The sequence below is a fragment of the Lacerta agilis genome, chromosome 13 (genome assembly GCF_009819535.1).
Source record: "Lacerta agilis isolate rLacAgi1 chromosome 13, rLacAgi1.pri, whole genome shotgun sequence".
NCBI classification, from domain to species: domain Eukaryota; kingdom Metazoa; phylum Chordata; class Lepidosauria; order Squamata; family Lacertidae; genus Lacerta; species Lacerta agilis.
The window spans coordinates 35,111,922-35,139,022 of NC_046324.1; the positions used below are offsets into that span (position 1 = coordinate 35,111,922).

At 43.6% G+C, this 27,101-nt stretch overlaps 1 protein-coding gene across 1 annotated transcript in view; it reads left to right on the forward strand.

The window, feature by feature from the left end:
* The window catches only part of RAB40C (RAB40C, member RAS oncogene family), a 41,706-nt gene extending 15,182 nt beyond the window's left edge, over positions 1-26,524 (forward strand). Inside the window, exons 3-7 of the mRNA XM_033166411.1 lie at positions 13,585-13,645; positions 17,975-18,035; positions 18,764-18,841; positions 19,770-19,992; positions 23,370-26,524. Coding sequence (XP_033022302.1) covers positions 13,585-13,645; positions 17,975-18,035; positions 18,764-18,841; positions 19,770-19,992; positions 23,370-23,650 — 704 coding nt within the window. The 3' untranslated portion in view covers positions 23,651-26,524. The remainder of the gene's footprint in view (positions 1-13,584; positions 13,646-17,974; positions 18,036-18,763; positions 18,842-19,769; positions 19,993-23,369) is intronic.
* The last annotated feature ends 577 nt before the right edge of the window (positions 26,525-27,101 follow it).

Below are 27,101 nucleotides of genomic sequence, written 5' to 3' on the forward strand. Positions count from 1 at the left end.
CATCTTGTTCAAACAGGTGCTTGTGGAAAGCCTGCAAGCATACACAAGTGCAACAGCATTCTTCCCAGTGTTTTCCAGCAGCAGGTATTCAGATCCTGCCTCTGATAGCAGAGGTAAACACAGTGCTAGTAACCATTGATATATGGTTTTTTTCATGTATTTGAGGATTACTCCTAAAATTATCCAAGTGTAGAGGCTAATCTTGGGGAAAAGTTACAGTTCGATTCAAGTTCTTCAATAACTTTCAGGTGGATGCCATTCAGATCCGGTTATTTGTCAATTCTTAATTTGTCAGTAAGGCGTAGAATTTCAACTCTTGGCAGTGCTTAACAACACAAACCCGCCAACAGCATATGATTCAATATGGCTAACTTAACCCAACAACTCCCCCCACAGTGCACAAACAAATCTCACTGCAACCAACAAAACCCCCACACATACACTAAAAGAACATAAGTTTTACCACTACCCCCTCTCTCCTGCCCCCTTTTCTTCCCAACTCTATACTGCATATAACACCAATGTCTCAAAACAAATGTAACTGATCTGTAGAAAGAGACAATACATATGCTTTTATAAACGAGGAAAATCTTTAATAAAAATTATTTTTTTAAAAAAAAAAAACACCTTGGCAATGCTATTTTCTTCAGTTCCTCAGAATTGCTCCCTAATATATTTAATTCTGGCACTGGGATCTGCCCTACATCTTATGCTGTGAAGGCAGATGCAAATAATTGGTTCATGGCAATCCTCTCTTCCTCCTTTAGCATACCCTTGACTCCTTATTTGTCCTATCAGCTTCCGTGGTTCTAATGTATTTAAAGTTAGTGTTATTTGCTCTTTGTTTTTAGTGATGTGCTTCTCAAAAAAAAAATGTTGCACACCTTATTGCATTTGCTTGCATTTCTTTTGCCAAAATTTGTCTACCTTTTTGCTCTTCTCATTTTCTTGTCTCTCATAGCTTCCTTGCCTCTACTTGTTAACCATTCTGGCATCCTCTTGGCTCTGGTTGTAGCTTTTCCATCAGCAGGTACAAGGGAAGAAAATAACCACAAAAATGAACATGGCATGAGTTTGTATTACCTCTTGTAGAATTTGGTGGTGGATAAACATGAAAATCATTGCTAACACTGTACCCAAGTCACTAGAAACACTTCTATTTAGAACTAGATGAAATCATCAAACAAAGACAAGGCACCTTATATCTAACACCAGACTGGTACACAACTAGTAATAGGATCATAGTTGCAATGTTGAGTAACTTAGTTCTCAAATTCTTTATGTATAGATCCAAAGCACTAGATATACTTCAGCCAATATGGTAAATACCAAGACAAATACTGATAATGACGGTGTATTTTGGGTGTGTGTGTTGGTGGCTATCACTGTATCTCATGAGCCTCTGGTCTGATCTAGCGAGCTGTTCCGATATTGTACCAGCATGGCGTGTGGCATGTGACTCTGATGTGAGTGTACATTAGTTATATGCCCCACCTTTCACCATAAGAAGCTCAAAGTGGTGTGCACAACACAGTTATCTATGCAAGAGTTGATGCAATACAACAGTTCAAGAAAGTTGATGAGAGTAGAAAAGGTGACCTAGCAGGCAAAGGGTTGGGCTAGAATGTATTTGCATGGAGTGCTTTGTGTGAGTATCATTCAAAAATGTTTATCCCCGTATCTGTAGTCTGAAATAGTAATCCCTTCTATACTTCATTCCAATCTATTTCTTCTGCATGGGTAGATCCACTAAAACACCTGCGCTTAGCCTGTGCTTATTTACACTTTATAATGTGAGATTTGTAGAGCTAGTAGTCAATATGCTCTTGCACTTGATCTGCTTTTTCTCCGCTCTTGCCCGCCTCCTGGTTCATAGTCAATATACTATCCAGCTTGTGTATCACAATACAGTTGTTGTTTGCTTATTTATTTAAATCAGGGGTTGCCAAACTTATCTGGCCTCAGGCTGGTTCCTCCAGCGCCAATTGCGGGGGAGCGCGCGCCCACACACTATTTCCAGCGCACTTTCGGGTCGATGGAGCGCTGGAAATAGCTTGTGTGCATGTGCAAGCGTCATTTCCGGCACACTTCTGGGTCGGCAGAGCACCGGAAATAGCTTGTGCGCGTGCGCACAGGCCTCCACAGACCCGGAAGTGCACTGGAAATGACACATGCGCACAAGCTATTTCCGGCGCTCCGCCAACCCAAAAGTGGGCAGCTGTGCTGCGCTTGTAAGAGCGGGCAGCTGCAGCGGGCGGCGAGGGTCGCCGCGGGCCGGATAACTGAGTCCCTCGAGCTGCATCCGGCCCACGGGCCTTAGTTTGAGGAAGCCTGATTTAAATGATTTATAAGCTGCCCTTCATAAAGTAAACAATCTCAGGGCAGGGTACATTGAAACTAATGAAACATATTCTGAGATAAAACATGTTTTCTCCCTGCAGCCATTTGCCTTTTTTCATTTCAATAACTGCAAGGTGGCTGTCTGTGGGCATTCCACATATATAGTGATACTGAAACGTCCCTTAGGCTGTATCTTCAGGTTTCTTATGAGTGAATGTTTGTGTATGTCAAGTGATAAGGAAATACTGACAGCTGTTTCTGTACGTCACTTGGGTCAGCTGGTTTGTATGGTCTTACATGTTGGTGGTTTATATAACCGAATTTTAGAGATGAGGAAAATAAAGTTAACAAATTGCCTACTATTGTTCTTTCCTCACATTTAAGTGGCTTTAAAATAAATGAATATTTAATGTATTTTTATTGGTTTTGTTATCTACTCATGCTGGTTTATGTTATGGTGGACTGAAAAGGTACCTTTCTGAAATACTCGTGCTGCCTAAAGTCCACATTGTGTCTAAGGGAAGGCACATATGTTAAATTTGTTTTAACACATATGTATTCTTCTTGGGAAACAGGGATTGCCTGCAGCTGCCTGTCAAGCTTGCAGTCAGTGGCAAATGTAAGTTTGCTGCCATGTAATGTATGCATTGACTTATGCGGCTGTTTTGTAAGAATATATTTAAGGAACTTAAAGTATAGTAGCTTATAACCACTTGTGTTGATGTGTTGTTCAGAACTTTGTGTATTCAGATATATGGCCCACAATAAATATGGTGCTATGGTCTCTAAAATACCTAAAATGGGTCAAAGAAACATCAACATGCTTAGAGGAATCTTCAGCAAATATTCTGTTACTTCTCCTGTGTCTTATGCAAGTCTACAGATTGCTGACATCCTGAGCATTCACATCTACCAATGTTGTATTGTATGGTCTTCGATATTTCAGTGAGCTCTAGTTATAGCCAAACTATATCTTCTTATAAAGTGAAACTGTGGTCCATCAGCTGTTGCTTCCTCCTCTTATTACAATATAAAATAAACCATTATATGAAAGTAAAGCTGCTGTTAATGTCCCTGTGATGACAGGATTTATTGTGAGGCAAGAATCCTAGTGCATTAGCACTTTTCTCTAGAGGCTGTTGTGGATGAGCCTCTTGGCTTATTCTCTGCCATCTGCAAGTCCCAAATTCAATCCCAGATCTGCCTCCAGGGTCCTGGAACGGTGCACCTTCTGGTCTGATTATGTCTGGTATTTGAACAGCAATCTGCTGGTTTTTAAAAGCCAGTTATACTTGCATTTATTTTAAAAAATGTACTTACTGATTTATTTGTGTCTACCTAAATGATTAATTCAAAGGAATTAATTCTAATACCGGTAGTCTGTTTTCATGACTCCTGGTGGTGTATCTTGTTGTAGGGGCTTTGCCAGACAAGCTCACTCCTGTTACTGGAAATGCACCTTATCATTATCTAAAATACTCTGAGTAGGGTTTTTTGTTTGTAATCATGGGATATGACTACTTTAATACTTTAACAATCACAACATCTGCTAGTGAAAATATGATTTCAAATAAATGTAAACATCCCAAACTACCAGCAAATAAAGTATTAGACCCCAGTGACCTTCCCTAATAGAAAACTCTTGTAGCCCCTTCTGAAAGCTATCGGAATGGTGAGAGAGGAAAACTTTATAAAGAAACTTTAGGCTCCCCCCCCCCACAGTCTTTCACACCGAACGAAGCATACAGTAAAGTTGATAGTAAAATGGCGTTTTAGTATCCCTCTGAATTTCCCAGTCCTCAAACACTCTGCACTTCAGCTGGGAGAAGGCTGTGCTCACAGAACTCAGGCGATGCTGGATTTATGGAAAAATAAGTTCCCAGTCAGGAAAAGTGTTTCAACATTTTAGAGTGTTACACCATTAAGTTGGATTTGTGTCACTGCAGAGGGGTTGTTTTTTGCTTGCTGGTGCAGCACTTTGGGTTTTTAATTTTTATTTGGAGCAATAGGCCAAGCTTAACTTACCGGTAAGTTTCTGTGAAGATATTTAGGATGGTTTGGAGGTCATCCTCTGAGTGTGCAACACTGCGTTGTCATCAGCATACTGAAGCTCTATGAAGGAAGTTATGGTAACCTTACTATTTGCTTTCAGCCTACTCAGATGAAAGAGTTTTTCATCTGTTCAATATATGATTTCCAACCTGGTGGGGAGTTTCCCTTCAACAGTGTGAAGGATCATGGTGATGAAGATAATAAAAAGAGTTGGGGCGATAACACATCCCTGGTTAATGCCTGATCCCACTGTGAATGGTTCACTTTGAGAGCCATTTTAAGCAGTCCCATAAATATGTGGGTCATAGGGTATGAAGAGTTAGATTCTAACAATCAGCTGCTTGTCAGGGCTTGCAGGGGTGAAAACAAGTCACCTAATGTCATTGTGATGCCAGGCAATTGACAAGATATCTTCACACCCTGTCAGTTGACCTGCAAGGGGGGATGGACTTTGAATTGATCCCAGAAGCTAACTGGTATTCAGGATAATCATAGTGGGGTTGGTTGCATATGCTCCTGCCACTCTCCATGCTCTAGGAGATGAACATTTTGTACTAGCTGAAGTTTCTAAGCTGTCTTAAAGGCAGCCCATGTGGAACACATTACCATAGTTCAGAGCTTTCCAAACTGTGTTTCGTGACACATTAGTGTGTTGGCTGCAGTGTCTGGGTGTGTCGTGCAATATATGACCATATATCTTATAAGGGGTTAGTTTTTACCTCTGGTTTGCTAGTAAAACTGAATTACTGTGTTGCGAAATGATGCATATCTAAAATGTGTGTCACCAACATGAGAAGTTTGGAAAGTTCTGCCATAGTTGGTCTAAGAAGTTAGAAGAATAGGAGTTTGGGGAAAGTTATTCCTTCTTCAGTATGGAGTGTAGTCTACAGCTGTTACCAGTTCTTGTCATTGGCATCTCCTACCTCTACTTCAGGGGTGTCTTATAGTCCAAGAAGGCATACAGGCAATGAAAAAGTGCTAATGAGCTAATATCAGCTCTGTCATTCTCTTGCTGGATCACTGTTTACTGTCTTTGGTTTTTTATATTGTGTATAAGCTCCTTTGGCCTTCGCAAGACAGCATAATAGCTGGATCTATTATTATTTTCTCAATGTGGAAGCTTCCTGTGCAAATAGTGCCTCTGTTTTGCCTCATATGTAATGCAGCCTTTGAAACACAGTGTTGTTAATTGTCAACAGATTGAGCAACAATGTAAACAGATCATAAGAACAACTTTGAGATAGGCATCTGCAGGTGACCATTATCCTTTTGGTTATATAGGTACAACTGAAAGCTTGCCAAGAATTGAGATTATTACCGGTACTTGGCTACAGCAAACATACTGGTAGGTGTAGGGCCTGGTCGATACAATAACATGCAATAATTTGCTGGGTGTATTTGCGCATGAACAGATTCATAACATTGTGCTTATGACTTTTGCTTCAGTTGTGCTAAAAGTTAGTAAATAACAATACATATAAAGAGCTTAAAGGGCCCAAAAGTCTTAATAAACTAACTCCTCTTTAATTGCAAATTCAGTATGACTAGAGAAGCGGAGTTGGAATGTGGGCTAAGCTGAAAACAGCTCAGACCGGTTTTCTGTGCCTTGCCAATGCAGCAGTTCCAGCAGGATATGGACAACATCATTGGTGCTCAATGCAGTGCCTGCGTTCCTACCTTGCCCTCTAGATATGTAGTTACCAAACAGAGTTTCAGACTTGGTGGATAACTAAAGCCCAAATCTGACTTTAATTTCTTGGTATCCTTTTGGGACAGACATCTAGAAACAGTGAATTGCTACAGGCATGAGATTTCCTTATGCTCCAGCAGTGATTAGACACACAAATCTTGGTCCACTAGATTCAGAACAGGCAAAAAAGGAAGTGTGAAATAACACATTCACTGCCATATGATGTGTTGATGGCCACTAACTTGAATCCTTATTTAAAGGGTTAGAAACAAATGATTGAGGAGACATCTGTTGACAACTTTTAACCATGATCACTAAATGATACTTGCATGTTCATAGACAATATTCCACTGAATACTAATTGCTTGAATGGGAAGGGATAACTGCCTTCAAGTCCCGATCGATGGATTTCCAGCGGCATCTGGCCATTGTTAAAAACTAGAATCAAAGGACTTTGGGCTGTGCCAGCAGGGCTGCTCCTGCATTCCTATGACTAGGTTGGAGAGCACTGTATAATTCTGAATATCATACTGTTCCAAATACATTGATGGTTGATCTGACCATTTCTATAATCTTGTCTTCTTGCAAAGCTGAAAGTGGTGTTGGAACTGGTTGTGCTATTGTCAGCACAGTGAAATCCATTACACTTCATTACTGGATGGGCCCCATTACCGGTATATTACTGAATCAGGCACCCTGCTGGAGGGTGTAAAGCCAGGGCCGCCATGCTACAGGCACAGGACTCTGCTCCTTGTCAGCTTTCTACCATGCGCACACAAAACCACAACTGCAGACCAGCTTCTGCCTTCCAACTTGGTCAGAGAACCCCTCCCACAATCAACTGTGGAACACAGTGCCTCATGGGTGTCATCATCTTAGCATGGCAGCTGAATATGGCCTGCAGGAGTGGAGACAGCAGTGACACCTGCTGGACCCTGGACTCCCCATTCAGTGAAAGCTGAAATCCAGCAGGAAGAAATCCAGCAGATGATGCTCTTGTGATCATGACTTATAAACAGGGGTGTTGCAAGAGTGTTTAGCAGAGGAGTTAGATGGGGATGCCCAGAGTGCTGTCTTACAGTGTGACCTGAAACACCTGTGCTATGTTTGTCTTCCTGACTGAGAACATGGAAAACTACACCTGCAGCAAGTGTAAACTGGTTGCCTTGCTTGAAGAGAGGATATAGCAACTTGAGGCCCTCCTATCCACATCAAGATGAAGAAATTCTTGCTAGCCAGAGTGTACTGTCCTGGAACAGAGATGCAGGTGGGGTGCCCCTAGGGGGGAGGAAGATCTCCCAGTGCAGGAGACAAACCCCTGGAGGAACAAAAAAGCCGGACTGTCAGGAGCCATGCCATGTCAAGGGTCTGGAAGCAAAACCTTATGAGGAACTGTTGAGGAAGTTGGGTATGTTTAGCCTGGGAAATAGGAGACAGAAAGAAAATACGATAGCCATCTTCAAATATCTAAGGAGCTGTTACATGGAAGATGGTGCAAGCTTGTTTACTTCTGCTCCAGAGGCCAGGTCCCAAATCAATGGCTTCAAGTTACAAGAAAGGAGATTCTGACTAAACCTAAGTAAGAACTTTCTGACGGTAAGGGTTGTTTGACAGTGGAACAGACTCCCTTGGTAGGTGGTGGACTCTCCTTCCTTGGAGGTTTTTAAGTAGAGGTTGGATGGCCATCTGTCATACATACTTAGTTTGAGATTCCTGCATTGCAATAAAAACTTATTATTTTTCAAGGCCAGGGTTCAAATCCCTACCCATTGGATGACCTTGGGCCAGTTACTGTTTCAGCCAAACCTACCTCACAGGATTGTTGTGAGAATGAAATTGGGAGGGGGAGAACCATGTATACCATCTTTTGTTCCTTGGAGGAAAAGAAGAATATAGATGTAAGAAATAAACATTTGCAACCATGGCTTACAAAGAAATACGTTTTTCCATTTGTCTGTTGGTAGTTAACAACTTATCAGGCCCAGGGCTTTTTCATTTAGCACCAACCTGCAACATTAAAACAACTTTTATCATACTATTATATCTTGTTAGTCTCTTTCTCTGTGCCTTGTTTTGTGCTCTCTCCTAATTTTTTGTCTTTTACTCTCTCTCCCCTTCTTCCCGTCTCTTAAATGATCGTGGATCTGCTGCAGTGACCCATATTCGGATGGAGCAAAGCCCCATTGTGTCTTCCACATAGCTAGACACATTAAACCACATTTGTGTAATTTCCTGCCACTGAATTTGAGCCTGGCATGCCAGACATGAAGCCAATTTGGCCTAGTGGGTGGAGAGCTCGACTAGAACCTGGGAGACCAGAATTCAAATTCCAACTCAATCATGAAACTCAGAATAGCCTACAAGGTTGCTGGGTTGAAACTGAGAATGGGGGAACAGTATATGTTGCCTAAAGCCTCATTGAAGGAAAAGTGGGATATAAATGTAATAGTAAATAAATGGTAAAATGGTAAACACTTTTGTTTTCATGCCTGATACTGCAACATATTCAGGCGTCTGATAGGCTACAGTTACGTGGCTAGTGACTTGCATTTTATCTTAGAGTGTCATGTTGGGTAGACTTGCTGGTTTGTACATTGTCTACCAACAGAGCATATCCATGTGACTGAATGCTTGAACTTCAGTTTTTAATTTCATAATTTGATCCAATGGTGTTTCTCACCGAAAACTCTTTAATATGTAAATTCATAATGTCCAGCCCAGGGAGATGTGGATGGCACATAAACTAAAAACAGAGTAAATAACAAATTAAAATTGTAGCAATATAGTGAAATAAAGTAATACAGCTCCTAATAAGATCAATCAACAGACTGATGCCTCTCAGTATGCATATAAATATATGGATATTCAGTTTGTTTGTGGAAGAAAACACCAATATTTCCCCACAACAGTTGTAAAGATGGGAGTTGAAGGGGAGGCAGTTAAAGCACTCAGGTATTTAAAGGCTGACTCTCAGCAGTATCCCGAAAGCCTCTGTGCAATAGTGCCACCCAGTGGCACAAACATGTCAGTTTCTGCCTTATTCATTTCAAAGTTTGTTCAGTGTTATGTAACATACATGGTTGGGGCAGTTGAGCTGTGCTCCACCTCATGAACTTGTCTGAACAAGCCTGATGATTTCAAAGGTGAAATACTTGCTGCTGAAATGAGTTCCTTTTTGTGATATGATTCCTTATGATACATTGTAATCAACTGTTTATAAAAGCTGAAGAGTGTGAGTGTTATGGAATGCAAAGCATAAGCAGAGGCTGGTTGCATCATTGACCCTGAAGGAAATATGTCTAGTGTAATTGTGAAGGAGTTGCACTGACGGCTTTAATATTTAAGATAAAGTAGTGATACTGCTGCCAGCCTGAGATTTGGATTATGGAAGTGTTGCATTCATGGACAGTCCAGCACTGTGAAAATTTACCTAAATAAGAAGGAAAGCCTTTCACACTGACTGGAACCTTTCCTTATATTTGCATAGGGTCAGACTATAAATTATGGTAATTGTATCATTGCAATTCTCATCTATTTTTTCACATTTAAAGAAAAGATGCAAGGAGGTGGGGTTGAAACCATGGCACACAATGAGGGGATTTAGCTCTTCCCCTCATACCCCAAGTTATTGATTTCCCCAAGCTGCTATTAGGTTTGGAGAAAGGAAGCTTCATTTGGCACTAAAGGAAAGCTTGCACAACTAGCATCATGTCTGGCTTGGCTAATGATATCACTATGAATTAAGTCCTGCCCAAAAAGTGACTGAAATACTATGAATTTAAAAGCAGCCAACCTGAAGGCCTCAAACTATTCCTTCCTAGGAAACTAGAATATCTGTTAAGCTTTGGGCTGGGCAGCTGCTTAGGAATTGTCAATAAATATTTTCTCTCTCTGCCAGGGCAAAGAACTGTGCTACCTTTGTATTGTATTGAGAGCCATTGTGGTGTAGTGGTTAAGAGCAGTAGACTCATAATCTAGGGAACCAGGTTCACATCTCCGCTCCTCCATATGCAGCTGCTGAATGACCTTGGGCTAGTCACACTTCTTTGAAGTCTTTCAGCCCCACTCACCTCACAGAGTGTTTGTTGTGGGGAAGGAAGGGAAAGGAGAATGTTGGCCGCTTTGAGACTCCTCCAGGTAGTGGTAAATTGGGATATCAAATCCAAACTCCTCCTCCTCCTCCTCCTCCTCCTCCTCCTCCTCCTCCTCCTCCTCCTCTTCTTCTACAGCAATGTAACTTCTAATGTGGGGGAGGCTGAATAAGGCTGCCCCATTTTTGTGACTTTTGGGGTTACTTCTGGGTTTGGGCTGGTGCTTGTATGTGTGGTTGCGCACATATTGAATAAGCGTAATCAGTCACTACCTGTACAGTATATTAAAAACAGCTTTAAAGTGTACAATTACAAAAAAAGAGTGGGCCCTGAAGATATACCGTACTTTTCCATGTATAAGACTAGGGTTTTTTACTGGAAAATTATGTTTAAAATAGGGGGTCGTCTTATACATGGGTAGTGCCCAGGGGGAATGTGGGATTGGTTGATAGTGTGAGCCAGAGAAGGTCCGCAGCGTGTTATTGGTGTCTGCAGCAAGGGGTGTTGTTGATTGGGTGTTGCTGTGGCAATTAGGCGGGCAATAGTCTGCTTTTGCTGGTGAGGGGACAGTCGTTTGGAGGCTGTTACAACACGTGCGAGTGTTAGTGTTGGCCATGCGGGTGAGTGATTTTTGGCAACCCCCCCCCAAAAAAAGCTCAAGAACTCTGTGCAATCCTCCGCAAAAAAAGCTCCACAACTCTGGGCAATCTCCCCCCATTTTCTTAATTTTTAGTCCCCCAAAATAGGGTCATCTTATACAGAGGGGCGTGTTATACACGGAAAAGTATGGTACATCTCAGATTGAGCCTGGGGATTTTTAATCAGTGGCTGTATGTTGCTTTTTTTCTATAAACAAAAGTAGTCGGGTTGTCTTCTCAAACAAGGTTTTATTAGAAATGACAACATAAAACAAAATCTTTATTTTACATTCTAAGAATATATGTGAACTGTTGTAAGCCTTGTGGAAGTTTGCCAATGCAGGTGTGCAACTTAAAGGCTATTCTTTGGAGATAAATGTTTTTATCATGTTTATTGGGGGATACTGTGGTAGGCTAAGTGCCCAGAATGTTCCAGAAGCATAGACTGTTCCTGGGCTGAACAGGAAGCAAATTTTCATTAACAGTTGGTAATCTGTAACTCAGGGTTGGCAGCCTGTGGCTAGATGACGACATGTGCCCTTAGCCTATTTTCATGTGACTGGAGCAGTGGGGAATGGGATTATCAAAAGAAAAATGGCCTTACCTACTTTCAGCTGTTGTTCCACCCACCACTGGCTTGGGTCCATCAACAGATTGCCCCCAATGGAATGCAGTCCCCACCCTTGTTATAACTTATTTTGAGAGCTGAGCTAGCTGTAGATACTAGATCAGGGGTAGCCAACATGGTGCTTCCCCAGATATTGTTTGACCTCAGCTGCAGCCAATGTAAACTATGGTCAGGGAAGATTGGAGGTATGGTTCCACAACAGCTGGAGGGTACCACACTGGCAACTTGCGCACTAGATAGTTGGAGGATATTAAAATAGGAGTGTGTCGCCAACTATACTGGCGAGATACAGGACAGAATTTTCTGGACTTAGGGCTACATTCTAGTAGTACTTGGTTGGCTGGCATCCATCTGTCTCTAGGCAATGGAGGAGTGTGCCTTCGGGGGTGAAGTCTAACCTTTGGAGAGTTACCTCATGCTTTGTTGCAGCTGGGGCAGATGAAGACAGCCAGTTCACTTTCCTTGAAATAATTTTTCCTCCATGATTCATTCTTTACAGAGAAAATGATATTTTTAGTGTGGGGTGTGTTTAGTGTGTTTTGATCAAGTTTAAGAGATCATATGTAAAAATTAGTTTTTGAAGCAAGCTGTTGAAAAGTTTGCTATATATTTCAAAGTCAGACTGCTTATACTTAAAATCTTCAGTTCTTATGCGACCTGACAGGTTTGAAGGCATGTGTCCCTGGAAACAGTGAATCAGTGGGATTTCTTTCTTAAATTAAAGGAAGTGGTCCTTGATCTAATGTGGGGCAGGACCAATTGTCAGCAGTCAGCTTCCTGTTTGAAGTTTGTTAACAATAGACTAATTAATATGCAGATTAAAGCATTGGGAGGAACAGGAAGAAAAGTGACCAGCTGAGACCTTATTAGTGCAATATCCAGGTCTCCAAGGATATTGATACAGATGTGTGGCAGGGAAATGAAATCTCTGTGTCAACACAATTGAATGTGTATGAAGTATTTTGGTATTCTTGCTAATAACAAAGCTGCCTAGTTAGAAATAGAACTCATTGACCTGGCATTTGACATGCCAGTAGAACTGTCAGTTATTGTTAAGATGGCAGCAACATGACTATATAGTGTGAATTGCTTTTGAGAGTTGAATGCTACCTTTTGGTGGTGGAAATGGCTGTGGAAGGAAGGTAAATAGCGTTTCATGCGCTCTGGCACTTGCCACAGTGTCCTGTTGCACCAGAAGTAGTTTAGTCATGCTGGTCACATGACCCGGAAAGCTGTCTGTGGACAAACACTGGCTTCCTCAGCCTGAAAAGAGAGATGAGTGCTGCACCCCATAGTTGCCTTTGACTGGACTTAACTGTTCAGGGATCCTTTACCTTTACCTTATGGTTGTATGTCCTTTTGCTTGCATATCAAAACTGTAATGCAAAGCTGTAATGCGCAGATCTTGGCCACAATCAGATGCATCCTCTGAAATTAAGCATCAAAATGCAGATATCAGACTCTGTTGAGATCCATTTCCCAGTGATCCACTAACAGGTTCTCTGGTCAGTTGCCACTGCTAGCTCAAAATCTAGATATTTTTTTTGTGTTATTCAACTAATTTTACTTGAAGTAGACTCATTGAAATTAGTGGGTCTAGTCTGAATATAATATACCTGAATGCCACCCCTGGCCTTCACCTTTCAGTAATAATACCTAGACAAAATACACTGTACTCAAAGTGAGGGTACAAATCTTAAGTGGATGAATTCAACATCGAGTTGGGGGGAGGGAATGTAAACAATTGGTGGAAGTTTTTTTTTTTACTTATTGATATATAAATTTTGTTGTAGTAGTTTTTTAATTTAATGTTTGTGCTAAATATGGTGAAGAAATTTTATTTAACTAGAAGTAGGTCAGTTTGACAAACAACTCTTGGTTCCTCATTCCTCACAGCTAACTTTTTTGTGTTGTAAGAGACCTAAATGTCCTTGTTACCAGATAAATGATAATTATCTGTTTACTGCTCTTCTGAGTTGCTTGTTTTATATATTAAAACTTAGTACGATACCACCACAAGCATTCTTCCCCCAAACACTTGGTGTTGTGACAGCTTTTTCTGGTTATGAACACCTACATGTCACTGAAATAGTGTCATTGTGGCTGGTTTTTGTGTAATCACACTTCCATTGTTTTTATTTACAGGAATTGACTACAAGACCACAACAATCCTGTTAGATGGCAGACGAGTCAAACTGGAGCTCTGGTAAGGTTGCATTGCTGAAATCTTCCCAAAGTATTAAGAGTGTCTACATGACATTAAGACAATAGAGAACTTGGGTTCATCAAGATAATGTTCTTGCAAGCTTAGAAGTGTCTGCCTGGGCTTATCTGGAGACGTTCGTAGATACATATTTCACTTAATTATAGCATGTAGATTACATTTTTCCTTATCCCATCCTTCTCTTGTATGGCCCGGCTTCACCAGATCAGCTTCATAAGCACCATCTCTTCCCTCTTCCTCCTACTGCTGCTACATGCTGAAAAGAAAACAAGGGGCTCTACAGCATACAACATAATTTAACTTTGCATACAGATTTACAATGTGAATGGAAGACATATGATGAAAAACAAGGAAGTAAAGGAAGACAGTAGGGGAAGATACACTAAGTCACTTTTCCCACCTTCAGTTAGTTTGTGTGTTTCTGGGCAGATTTTATTTATTGCCATATTTATTGCCCTGTGGCCTAAGGACAGTTTACCTTTAAACGTGTACACCTGGTCCTGCTTGAGAGCATTTTCAAAACGGTTCTGGTTCCTACTTAGTGTTCATTCAAAGAGCATTGGCCAGTTATGGAAATGGCCTCTTGCACAAGGAGGATGGTGTGTGAACTTAGTCACAAAGTCTCTACCACAGGAGCATCCATTGTGGTCCTCACTAGATGTTGTTGGGCAGCATCAGCCCCAGCCAGCGTAGTCTATGGTTGAGGATGACTGGAATTGTAATCCATTGCCTTGGTCCAGGGCCGTCTTAAAGGGATCGGCCGCCCTGGTGCGACGATCCCTCGGTGCCCCCGGTGGGCCGCCTCTCCGCCCACCTCCCTCCCACGCTGGCTGCCCCTCGGGAGGGGGTGTGGGCGAGCGGGGGATGAGGGGCGTGGCGCTGCAAGCCAGCCACCCTCCGGAGCCCCAGCTGGAGCGCTGGGAAGGGCGCGCAAAGCCCCGCACCGCTCCAGCACCACGCCCCTCATCCCCCGAGGGGCAGCCAGCGCGGGAGGGAGGTGGGCGAGCGGGGGGTGAGGGGCGTGGCGCTGGAGCGGCGCGGGGCTTTGCGCGCCCTTCCCAGCGCTCCAGCTGGGGCTGCGGAGGGCAGCCGGCTTGCAGCTCGCCCGCCCGCCCATGGGGGCGGGCGCAGGTTGGGGAGGGGGCGCCCGGTATGCCGACGGGCTCACGGGGGCGCCCCTGGGGGGCCTGGCACCCTGGTGCACCGCGCCACCCAGCCCCTATGATGAGACAGCCTTGCCTTGGTCCACGATAATGATTACCACTCTCTCCCTGATATTATGCTATTCGCAACAGGAGAGATGAAACAAGCTTCTAGTTTGTGTAGTGACGGGTGTATAAGTAAAGTGCCAGCAAAAATCTAACCCTTTAGATACTTAGTAATGCCTCAATTGCACCAAAAATCTGATCTCCCTGGGAAATCTGATGTAGAGTAATGAGGGTGGTGAGGCTTCCAGCTGTTTGTCATGCACCCCTCCCAGGTCATTGGACACAGCAGGGACCAACACACTGTAATGTGTTCTGTGACTAACCTGACCGCAGCTTGCACTTAAGTAGGCACTTGCTTAGGTCAGCACAGCACTCCTCATAGCATCACAGATGTCTGGTGATGCCCCTTGGTGTGCTGTAATGTTTAAATAGATGAGAAGGCATGGCTTAAATCTACACACAAGCTCTGAAGCAGCTGGTGTCCTTAACACACCCTATGTTTGTTTACTACAGAACACGTTGTACTCCTAAACAGAGTTGTAAGAATTCCTCAGTGTAATGTCAGCCTCTGGAGTAGCCATTGAATGCTGAACTCAAACATATCTTCTCCAGCCAAAAATTTATCCTTTGTTTGTTTTTGTAGCAGCTTTTTAAATGAAGAGCTAAGAATTCTCTCTGCGGCTGGGCAGTACTGAAGGACTGCTTCCAACACTTCCATGTGTATGTGGAAGTTGGGTGACAGAGAGAGAGTGCCATATTCATTAAAGATAGCCTTGCAGGTGCGTTTCTGTGGGTTAATAATGTTTTCTGAGCCCACACCCCCATCCATACCAATCATTTGTAGCACTTCTTAAATCTTCAAGAGAATATGTTCTCACTCACCTAACAAAAAGTTAACTGAACTTTCATGTAGACAGGCCTTTGCAGTTGTTGTTTTTTAAAAAAACAAAAATGTGAACATTTTAATGATTGTTCTGTAGTGCTTTTAATGGAGGGATTTCTTATTTTGCTGCAGACTCCCTGATGCTTTCTGAAAGGGTGGTATATAAATACTTTTATAAATAAATAAATTCACACTTGACAGCAATTTGTAATCACTGTAGATCAGTACATAAAAGGCTCTTGGCAAGAAGCACATCTGGCATAACTTTTTTTTTAAGTGTAATTGCAGAGAGAAAAATGAGAGGGGCAGGCAAACTTTTCACTGAAAGAGGTTTCTAAAGCTGAGGTGTGCTGGTGAAAAAAAGTCTTAACCTTTGCACCCCACCCACCTAACCACCAAAGGCGAGACAGAACTCGGCCATTATCTTAGAATGGGCAGTTTTGAATGAGAGGGTATGTTTTGTCACTAAAAAGGGGGATTGGTGCTAGTAACATGACAAAGGCCACATGGTGAAACCATGACAGTTAGAACTTGAGCCCTGGTCTCTCTCATCTAACTCTCTCTAGTGGAACATATTGATGTTCCTCACGTTGAACAGTCAAATCCTGTCTCCAGTGGTAGGAAGCTGGAACATAATACCAATGAGCACCTATAGCAGGGACGGCCAACTTCCAAGAGACTGGGATCTACTCACACAATTAAAAACTGGCAGTGATATTTGAGCTTTTTTAGGGAGGTAAGCCAGTTTTGGGGGGTTCAGGTGAAAGTTGTTGAGCTTGTTTTAGGGAGAAAAATCCTGTGAGGGTGGTCAAAGGAAGAAATAAAAATAGGAGCTCACCAAGAGATTGCTAATGAAACAGTCAGCCTCACAGTGAGAGCTCTGTCTTCCAGTATAGTGATCTAGGGGGCGGGGCGAGGGACCGGGGCTGGATGGAGGAGCCAGCGATCACCCACGGTCTACCAAAACATCCTGGGAATCGAACAGTAGATCGCGATCGACCTGTTGGGTATCCCATATCTATAGTATATGTATGTATCATGTATGTCTCTACCTACCCATTTATAGGTCATAGGAAGTGGGAACTGTTTTGATGAATTTGCATTCAAAGGCACTGTAAGGTTTCTGCTGTGGTTCCTCGCGAGTAAAGAGGCTCGACTCAGGTCCTGTATATTTACAGGTTTTATTGTGCAGATATGTACAGTGCAGAGCTCAAAAGTCCATGACCAGCTTAGTCACTTTCAGATCCTGGAAGTGGCACTTTTCTGGAGCGCCCTCAACATAAGAACTTGGGCACCCCTAGTCTCCTCCTTCCCTCCTTACATTTCACACCCCTGCGTAATTGGGGCAACAGAACTGTCGTTGCTCCCTCTTGGCTGGATCCACTGAGGGGGCGTTGGGTCTCTGAAGCATCCCCCAGCCCGCTCTCCACTGGGCTGCTTTCCTTCCTGTCACTCCTGCTGGAAAACCCCCTGCTATCCCCACAGTGCTGTGGCTCTCCATCCCTTGACTGTTCCCTAACAGGCGGCCTGCTGGAGGGCTTGCAAAATGGATTTTACATACATAGTCATTGTCTTTGAAGCAATCAAAGTGAGGGCGGCTGGTGTAGAGCAGGACCCAGAGGTGTCTGCTGTAGCTTCTGTTGTAGTTGAATTCTGCCAGTAGCAGCCTCCAAGAACTAAAAACAATGAGCTGCATCAGTAGATAAAATGGAAGTAATGAACTTGAACCCAGCATGAGAGTATGGATGTTCTGGGTTGATAAATAGAGCTGTAAAAATATTTTTAGTTCTCAGATGCTAACATGTAATCTATATTCCTGAGCAACCAGTCATTTGGGATATCTTTTGTATGTGTACTTGCATGGAAAAGATAATATGCACTCTTACTAGTGTTTATTAACATGTATGGTAAAATTTTATTGTGTATATTCTTCTGCAGGAAATATATTTGTGTGTACACAAGATGGGATAAGTTAGAGTGTTGTTCTTAGGCAAGTAGGAGAGTGCACTCTACACAAATCCATATGTGAAGCACAGCATTTTGGGGAGAAAAATAATGACTGTTGTACAATATCCTCTTGTATAGTATGTAGTTTCAATTTTAACTGACAGATCACTGAATGGAATGGTTTTGTTGTTACTTAAGGATTCAACGAAAGGGTTGGGAAGGTGGAATGGGGAGGTCTGAAAGCCATCTACTTTTTCCCCCGCTTCATTGTAGGGACACATCGGGCCAAGGGAGGTTCTGTACAATTTTTCGGTCATACTCCAGGGGAGCTCAGGTGAGTACATTCAGCAGTGCTGCTTAGCTTCTGTAACTTGACTCCAGGCAAAGGTGCCACCTGCAGTCATTGCTTATCAGTTTGTTAATGTCTGGAAGTGAGCCAGGAGGAACCAGTGATTGTGTTTGGGGCAGCCCTCACAATGCATCCATATTGGTTTAGGCCAAGGGTGGTGCCCTCCAATTCCCATCAGCATCAGTAAGCATAGTCAATGGGCTTATGGGAGTTATAGCCCAAAACATCTGGAGGGCAGCATGTTGGCTACCCCTGGCTTAGGCTACAGAATGATGACTGTGCTGAAACTAGAGTCTTGCCATGGGAAAAAGCATTCCCATTTCTCTTAAGAGATTATTTCTTCCACTTCAGACTGGGAATTCTGCTTGTGACCTGGGTCCTAACTTATCGCTGAAAACATCCAGCTTTCTGAAAGATTTGTCTTTATATATATACACACACACACCCAAAAAATCTTTGTTATAGTCTATAGGTCAGGCGTGGGGTTGGAGGGAACCTTCAATAGCCTGGTAAAAGAATGGTTCTCATAAATGGGTAGAATACTTTGAAAACCTTACAGTAGAAGCGAATTACATGGCAAAAAAGCAGGAAAAGAACACACAGTTGGGTGTGAAGTCACAATTGACCAACTTTAGGAGAATACCTTCTGCAAGTAAGCAACTTGGAATTTTTTTTTGTTTTAAGTTGAACATTTGGTGATCTGTTTCATACAGGGAATCCTCTTGGTCTATGACATTACCAATCGCTGGTCTTTTGATGGAATAGACAGATGGATCAAGGAAATTGATGAGGTAAGAATAGCAAAGATTGCATTAGACTTCCATAAACTTGGTCTTTTTATCTTTGTTCATCGTCTACAAATCTGGTTCAGGGAGTGTCCGAATTTTTGGTTTGCTGTTAGGACCTTATATTGTATTGAAGCAAACTGCCAGTTAGGTACTATTACATCCTGCTGCAGGCTGAAATGCTTCTATAACCTTCTTGAGACCAAACACCCAAGTAAAAATCCCTGCACTAAGAAAACTCATATCCAGGTGGAGCCTAGGTTTGAATCTTTCTCCTTTGACAGGTGTTAGTCACCTGGGATCATTATAATGAGAGGTTATGGGTTGCAGCCCCACCTGCTTGTAAGAGTTAGCCCATGGAGGGGTGGGGAAGATTTTGGGATTCGGCTCCCAACCAGATCCACTTCCCAGTCCTGCCCAAGTGCACAAATTCTCTTATGTGCAGGGATTTTTATATGGCAGAGCAATTATTCATATAAACCCTGGCCTGTAGTCTGGAGTAGGATAGCCCAGACACAGGTTTACTACTTCAGAAAGGCCTAACATAGTTATCAGAAAATGTTATCTGTTAATTGCCAAGCATTAAGAGGAAAATATGTTAGTACACTTAACACTAGAATGTAGAATGGATGGAAGGTATGGGCAGATACTGGGATTTGCCAAGCTTAAACCAGTTTCTAGTCCCCATTTCCTCCTTGGAAAGCCAGCAGTGTACTAGGCTTGGCCTTCTCTAGATACCAGCTTCTTCTATTGGACCCTGTGCCATGTCCAGGTTAGGAGCACAGAACATGGCCTAAAAAATGAAAGCACAGCATTGTCTTTTAAATGAGAAGTGCCAAATAGGTATTTTGCTCCCCAAATGAAAAGGATTGGAACATGAGCTTGGGCTGGCATGGAAGTGTGTATGTTCAGTGATATGTTTTTCTCTCTAAAGCATGCTCCTGGTGTGCCCCGCATCTTGGTTGGCAACCGGCTTCATCTGGCCTTTAAACGGCAAGTGCCAACAGAACAAGCCCGCTCCTATGCAGAGAAAAATTGCATGACGTTCTTTGAGGTCAGCCCATTGTGCAACTTCAACGTAATTGAGTCCTTCACGGAGTTGTCTCGTATTGTGCTGATGAGGCATGGCATGGAGAAGATCTGGAGGCCCAACAGAGGTGAGCAAGCACCCACACCATTGTTCCTGCCATGCGTTAAGACAGGAATAGATGTTCCAGTTGTCAATCTTCCTTCTAGGATTTGGTGTTTGGTACACATGGCATTTCCACTATTGCTCTTTGAATTCAGCTACAGTAATTTGCCTAAGTGTCATGTGTGACGTCTGTCATGTAAGTTACTGTGACTTAGCTTGCTTAATGATGATTTGCTCATATTAGTACGAATAGGGGAAATCTCACTCTGCAAAAACAATGAAACATCTGAAACAGACCTTATTTAGATATGAAACAAAAATGGGGCTCCTTGTGCCTTGAGTCTTCTCCTCTAGAGACAATACCTTCACTGAGCCCTGTGAATTTATTGAACTTACTTTATGCCCCAACATACCACCCTGACTTGGGGTTCTCTCCATTGTTATCTTTATCCTCCTTGTATATAGAAAAGAAACTGATTAAAAATAGCTTTTTGCATGCAGCATTGAACCAACTAGGCTAGTTTTTATATCTCCCATAGCTGTGAAAATAGGATTGAAAAGGCTTGGATGTTGCAGGCTTGATCCTTTTATTAGAGTATCAACTTTCCCACTCCAGATTTGATTTCTTAAACAAACTTTATAGCATAAGCTAGCCAGCATTCAGTGAATTGTTAATTTTCAGTTTTATCAATTGACACTAAAATTTCATGTCGTCTTGAGACCTCTATTTGACTTCTCTCAAAGCAGTTCAGTCATGGGAGTCTGTCCAGCATCTTCCACGGTGGTGACCAGTGCAACTAATTTATTCAGCTTATTTGGATCACAGACTTCAGGTTCCCCCCATGCTGACTTTGGGGGTCTTAATATAGAGCATGTGTGATAAATTGTTCCATCCTTGTCAATCATTCCCAGCAGCTTGATGTTTGAAGAGGCGTTGTGGAAAAGGGAATATGGAGAGCAGACTTACACTGAGCCATTCAAATGACGCTTGACAAAGCCAGCTTCCTGCTTTCCCTGTGGGGTGCAGTTTTGCTTGTTGTCAGAAGATGGCATGCTATCATTTCTGTGGTGGAGGGATTCTTTGACTGTCATAGTTGATCTGCTCAGTTTCAAAAGAGCTCCCCTTCCACTCTCACATGCAAGGCTGGCAGCTTGCAAAAGTGTTCTTTGTCCTCAGCCCTCAGCCCTAAGGGCAAAAGGAAAGTCAAGAGGGCAAAGGTTCCCATCCTAGTCTCTGCTAGGAGAAGGGATTGCTGCTAGTTCACATGTATACAGGTATTCTGAGTTGCTGGGTAACAGGAGCACAGATGGGAGGATAGTAACTTCAAGCACTGCTTCACAGCTGATGAGCACAGAAGTCTGGTTTAATGTAGTTACTTTTTTTGGTAATATCAGTTTGAGTCAGCCTGAGATTTGTGGACTGGGGTTTCATAGCAGATTTCAGTAGCTCTTCCAGCTGAATTCAGGTGAGCATTTAGTTGCTCCAACCCTTTTGGCTCCCTCCATGAAACTTTCCTAGTGACCTGAACTGTGTCAGGCCCTCAAGTAACAGAACTAGAATGCCTTCCTCTCTTCTCTCCCACCTCCCCCAGCAGTGACCCCATCAAAGCAAATCTGCCCCACCCCAGAGTAGTTGTTCTACTTTGCAAAGCAGATGTTACAAGATTTTGCACACTGCTTAGAAAGAAGCACGGGGCCACAGGTTCTCATGGGTGTGCTCTTAGGGTCTCAGTCCAGCTGTGGGAAGAGATCAGAGTTCAGGGCTGTTTGCCTCAGGTTGCCAGGGCTTGTACACTTGTCAAATCGGAATGTGCTCTGTTCTGAGGCATGCAGCATGTCTGCTCACCTCTAGGCCAGGCCTGTCCACCCTCATTGAATTTTCAGGCAGGGAAGCCCTCTTCCAATTTTAATTGCAGTCTCGAGGGCTTTGTCTGGAAGGGAATTTATATGCAGTGTGTCTTCTGCAGACATGACTTAGCCAGCCAGCCAGCTTTCCCGCCAGCCAGTTGTGGGGAGGCATTAATTACTTTGACAATGGCCCAAGAAACCTGATTAACACACAAGAATATGATTTGGTAGAAGATGCGGGTTCATTCCCAGCTCTGAAATTCTGTTGGGCATGTCACTAATTCTCTTGCTTCAGTTTCTTGTCTGGAATGTAGAGAGAAAGAGGGAGAAAGCTTTGCCTCCCTAGAAGAGTTGTTATTGAAGACTGAAACACATATTAGAGGCAATGTGAATGTAGCCATATAAACTGATCAAACAGCCTAAACGCAGTGTTCTGTGCAAAACCTGGGGTTTCTGCTTCCCAATGCTATACAGTGGTACCTCGGGTTACGTACTCAATTCGTTCCGGGTCGCTGTACGTAACCCGAAAATGCTTCTGCGCATGCGCAGACCGCAACGGGAAACAGTTCCGGGTTACGGGAGTTCGTAACCTGAAAAGTACGCAACCCGAAGCGTACGTAACCCGAGGTACAACTGTACTTGGTGTTAATTGGGGCTGCAGAGCCTTGCATAGCCATTGGGATAGTACAGAGTTCGATATATTAAATGTTTTGAAAATAAAAGCAAGTTTCTAGTCCTCATAGTTGTCAGGAACCATCTTATGGGGAAATTAGCAGTGCCAGCTGGACTGTACAGCTGAACTAGGCAGCTTTTCATGATGGTGTCCACTGCTGGAAATAGCGCACAAGTCGAGCTTTGTACTTCTGGCCAGATTGGTTGGTTCCCTGTGTGAACTGATGTCACAATAAGTTCTGGTGTGTGCTATCGCATGGGGAGGAGAGGTATGCGTGTCAAAAGCTGCACTTTCAGGTTATGCAGCTGTGCCCCTGCATCAATATGTCTATCTAATGAATGGGTATATATGATTTTATGCTAAGTATTCAAAAAATGTTAAAGTTGGATTACAAACATGAAACAACAATTCCAATTGATAACTAAGATAAAACCAGATAAAACAAATTCAGGGGCTGGGGTGAATTACCAGATTCTGATGTTGGAGGAGGGGCTGAAGGATGTCACTGTGGTGTTGCACTTCTTGAAGTGTTAATTTAGATAGATTGTGGATTGACTTATTCAGTGAAGCACTTACAAAAGGAAACTAGCAACCAGAAGCGGTCTGCACTGATCTCTTGGGCTATTTCCCCTGCAAAGAATGTATGAAAATGTAGCTTGCTGCAGGCATACCTTTAAAACTACAGGATTTGGGATTTATAGGCTCAGCTCATCCATATACAGGTCCACAATGCTAGCTAAGGCTGGGGAAGTGCCTGACACCCAAAGACCCATTTGTTCATGGAAAATGGTATACTCGCACCAGAGCAAACAATACAAGAACTGTCCCAGTCGTACATCCTTTCTAATCCTGTATTTCTTCATTGCCTCCCACATCCACAGTGTTCAGCCTGCAAGACCTCTGCTGCCGCGCCATTGTTTCCTGCACACCCGTCCACCTTATAGACAAGCTGCCCCTTCCCGTCACCATCAAGAGCCACTTGAAGTCCTTCTCCATGGCTAACGGCATGAACGCAGTGATGATGCACGGCCGCTCATACTCCTTGGCCAGCAGCGGAGGCGGGAGCAGCAGCAAAGGCAACAGCTTGAAGCGTTCCAAGTCTATCCGTCCGCCACAGAGCCCACCACAGAACTGCTCACGTAACAACTGCAAGATCTCTTAGCAAGTCTGTGCTGGGGAGTGTCTCCTTGAGCCACGCCCGCCCACTCGCTGATGTACAGATGTTTACACACACGTAACCCATTCCACTGGGGTCCCTCCTGACGTTCCGCTGTGTCTCTGGCAACAGTGCCTACAGGATTGGCATGGGGCTTGTGGGCTGACGTGAGGTTGGCAGGATCCCACATGGCAAGGGTGTGCTGAGCCAACCTTCCCAGAATGCAGTAGGTGTCCCCCTCACCCTGCTCTGAGGGGCAACTGCATGGCTGCCTCAAGGGAATGACTCTCTTCCTCCTGTGGGGGAGGAGATGGGACTCTGTGCTGCAACTTTAACCTTGGGCTCCCAAGTGGATTGCTGGTGCTACAGTGAACACGACTCTTTTTTTAAAAAAGGGGGGTGAGGAGGCAGGAATTATAGCAGCTTCAACCCAGATGGAGTTCTGCCTTTACCCAAAAGAAATACCACGATTGGCTGGGGATCCTTAGAAAGCAGGCTGCTTGACATTTTCACTTATTTATAAATATAAAGAGATTCTCACTACTTTTCCCCCTGCCATTCTCCTCCATTCCTGCCTCTCTTTTTTTAAGGGAAGGACATCAGGGGGGAAATGTTGTGCCGCCTTGTAAATAGAAGTACTGAGCCTTGAACCCTGGGGCTAATTGAAGTAGGAGGGGGGTTGACGGGGGTCAAGGAGCAAAATGATCAAACACTCTGAGAATTGTATAAGACTCACAGGGTTGCTGTCATTTTTTTTATTTCTGTTTGTGAAAGGAGGTAGGGATTTATTCCCCTCTTTTCTTTTTGACTTACATTTTCCAGACATTCCTGGTAACAAGTGCATGGCTTAAATGGACAGCAAGGGCAGGGTTCTGAATCACACTGCTGTGTTTGTGGGAATGGGGTGGGGGGAAGAGAATGAGGGTGGGGGAGTCCTGACTACATCTGGAATTGGTTAATGACTGATCAAGCCATCCCTGCCTCCCAGGAGGCTTAAGGCAAAAGGTTAGACTGTACCAAATCTCAAAAAGATCATGGCTGGGGGGGGGGGTGGCGGGAGAGACGGTCATCAGTAAATGCTGCTCTTTTATGGCTGTTCATAATTACTGGGTTGTGTGAGGCATGGGGAGATCTGGGGCTCCTGAATAAAACCTCTCCTGCAGCATGTTCTCTGGCTGGGCAGAAATCCTCGCATGTTACCGCACTCTTGCTTTTGTAGTCAGCTGCTTGCTTTTGATGCTCTCTAGCCCTGTGGTGTTGTCAATCCTGTTCATACAGCTTCTCTGAACTACAGAGTTGCTCAGGGAGCCCAAATGGTCTTAGAAATCCAGGGCACACCTCCCCCCTCCCCCGTTTACCACTTTTCACTTTTCAAAAATCAATATAGTCACCAGAATTGTACACAGATAGTAAGAGCCTCTCTTATAGCATGCATAAGAGTATTAAGATTGGTGGGGTAAGGTGGGAGAGGTGGAATACTGAGCAACAAATTAGTTGCAGCTTCTGTGGCTCTTTCCTTTGTGCGCTGCCCTGCTCTCTGTTCACTTAGAGTGCCCTGTGCTGCCACAAATGCACATTGGGCTGTTGCTTTAGCTTTGGCTGGAGTTGAAAGTAAGCTCATTGGACGTTTGGGGAATATCTTCCAGCCTGTCTTAAGCTAAAAGGAGAGGCTGGCTTGATGGGAAACGAAGCAGAAGTGTGCAGAGGGTGAAGCTACAGTCACCTGTTGGCTTTATTGATAGAGCCTATGAATTGCAGTCTGGAATCTTTGATTTATTCACCTCCTTCACCACCTAGTGTTCTCTCTCTCTCTCTCTCTCTCTCTCTCTCTCTCTCTCTCTCTCTCTGGTGAATGTCTCCTCCCAGGTCGCTTTCCTCAATACCACCCACCATCCTGCCCAGGACTGACCACTTAACCTTATTGCAGATTGGAAAGGGTAGTATGATGCTGCTGGTTGCTTGTCATGCAGCTGACTAACCCATTCTGTTCAGGAACTTTGACAGGAGCCTAGCTGGCAGAGCTGCAGCTTATTGGCTGCTCCAAGATGGCTTGGCACGAGGGATGAGTCAAGCCCCGCCGCTGGCATGAGCTCAAAGAGGGCGGTGGGGACAGGTCAAGGGCAGGGGAAAGCCTTTAGCGGCATCTCATCGGGCTGTGAACAAAGCCAGAGCCAAATCCAGGGCAGGAGCATGGAAGCTTGGAGATTTACAGGGCATGTCGGCACAGCCACGACCACCTGTTGCCGCTTGCTCTAAATGGAGTGGGAGACAATCACTGACTCAACAGCCTGGCATTCTGGGGATGTGCAGTGAACAGGTGATCTAGGAGGCAGCCTGGACACAGCCATCTTTCCACCCTTGGTTTTAAAATAGCTACTTCCCAAAAGAGCTATAGAATGTGCATTGTTTTTCTGAAGAATTGCAGGGAGTGCCCCCCCCCATGCACCCACCCCTGCTTGGCAGGCTGTAAATCCTCCTTATTGTGTCTCCAGCATCTGATATCACTTGTACATAATCTGCTGGGACAGGGTGGCCAAGGAGCTTTTCTTACCTGAGTTCAACTACCTGCACTTGTTCTTTCTTACTTGTACATGCATAATTTTCAGTCTCACCTAAATGCCTATCTTTAATTTTCCCTTCTTTTTTTAATCATGGCAAATTCTGTGGAATGAGACTCTTCTGAATGTCTGTCAATCAAAGCTGAACTTGTACCTTATTTTGTTAATGTTAAACTCAAAGAATGTGATCTGATATCAAACACTAGAAACTAGCTGCTCTCCCACACACGTACCATTCCTCTGTTTTTAATTCCTTTGTACAGTAAACGTTGTTAAACTGATGGTTTTTATATAAATTAAAAAAATTCTTGTTTTAAAACCACCCTGCAGGCTCTGGGAGTTGTCATTGACAAGCAAGTGAGCTCTTTAAAGGGGTGTTGCTGAAGGACAGTGGGAGGGCAGCAGAGAATTGGGGGAGGCTGGGCAGGATGGATTTAAGGGGATTAAGGGGGCTTGTGGCTCTGGGATATTCCCAGGAGGAATGGTGGAAAGCACTTTGCTAACTGCCTCATTTGAAATGAACAGGCATTTGGCCATGGACTGAAGGCTTGGATCAAAGCGGAATGCTTTCTTCATACTTGCATGACTTGAGAGAATCTCTATTCTGTGCCAAGGGGATGGATGTTTGCACACCAGCCCATGGATCCCTTCTGGAGTCTTTAACCATGCTTATTTTAATGTTTTAAAGAAAAGAACTTGTTAGCATTGGAAAAAATAAATAGATCTGGCCTTGGTACAATTTGATGGCATTCAGACAATGAAATCCTGGCTTAAGAAGCCAGGATATTTAAACACACCATGCATCCACTGCATATACAGCCTCTTCACATGAGCAAGGAAATGAGCCAGGAAGCCACCGTTAACCATAGTTTCCCATTATGTCCAAACCAGGAAACTGG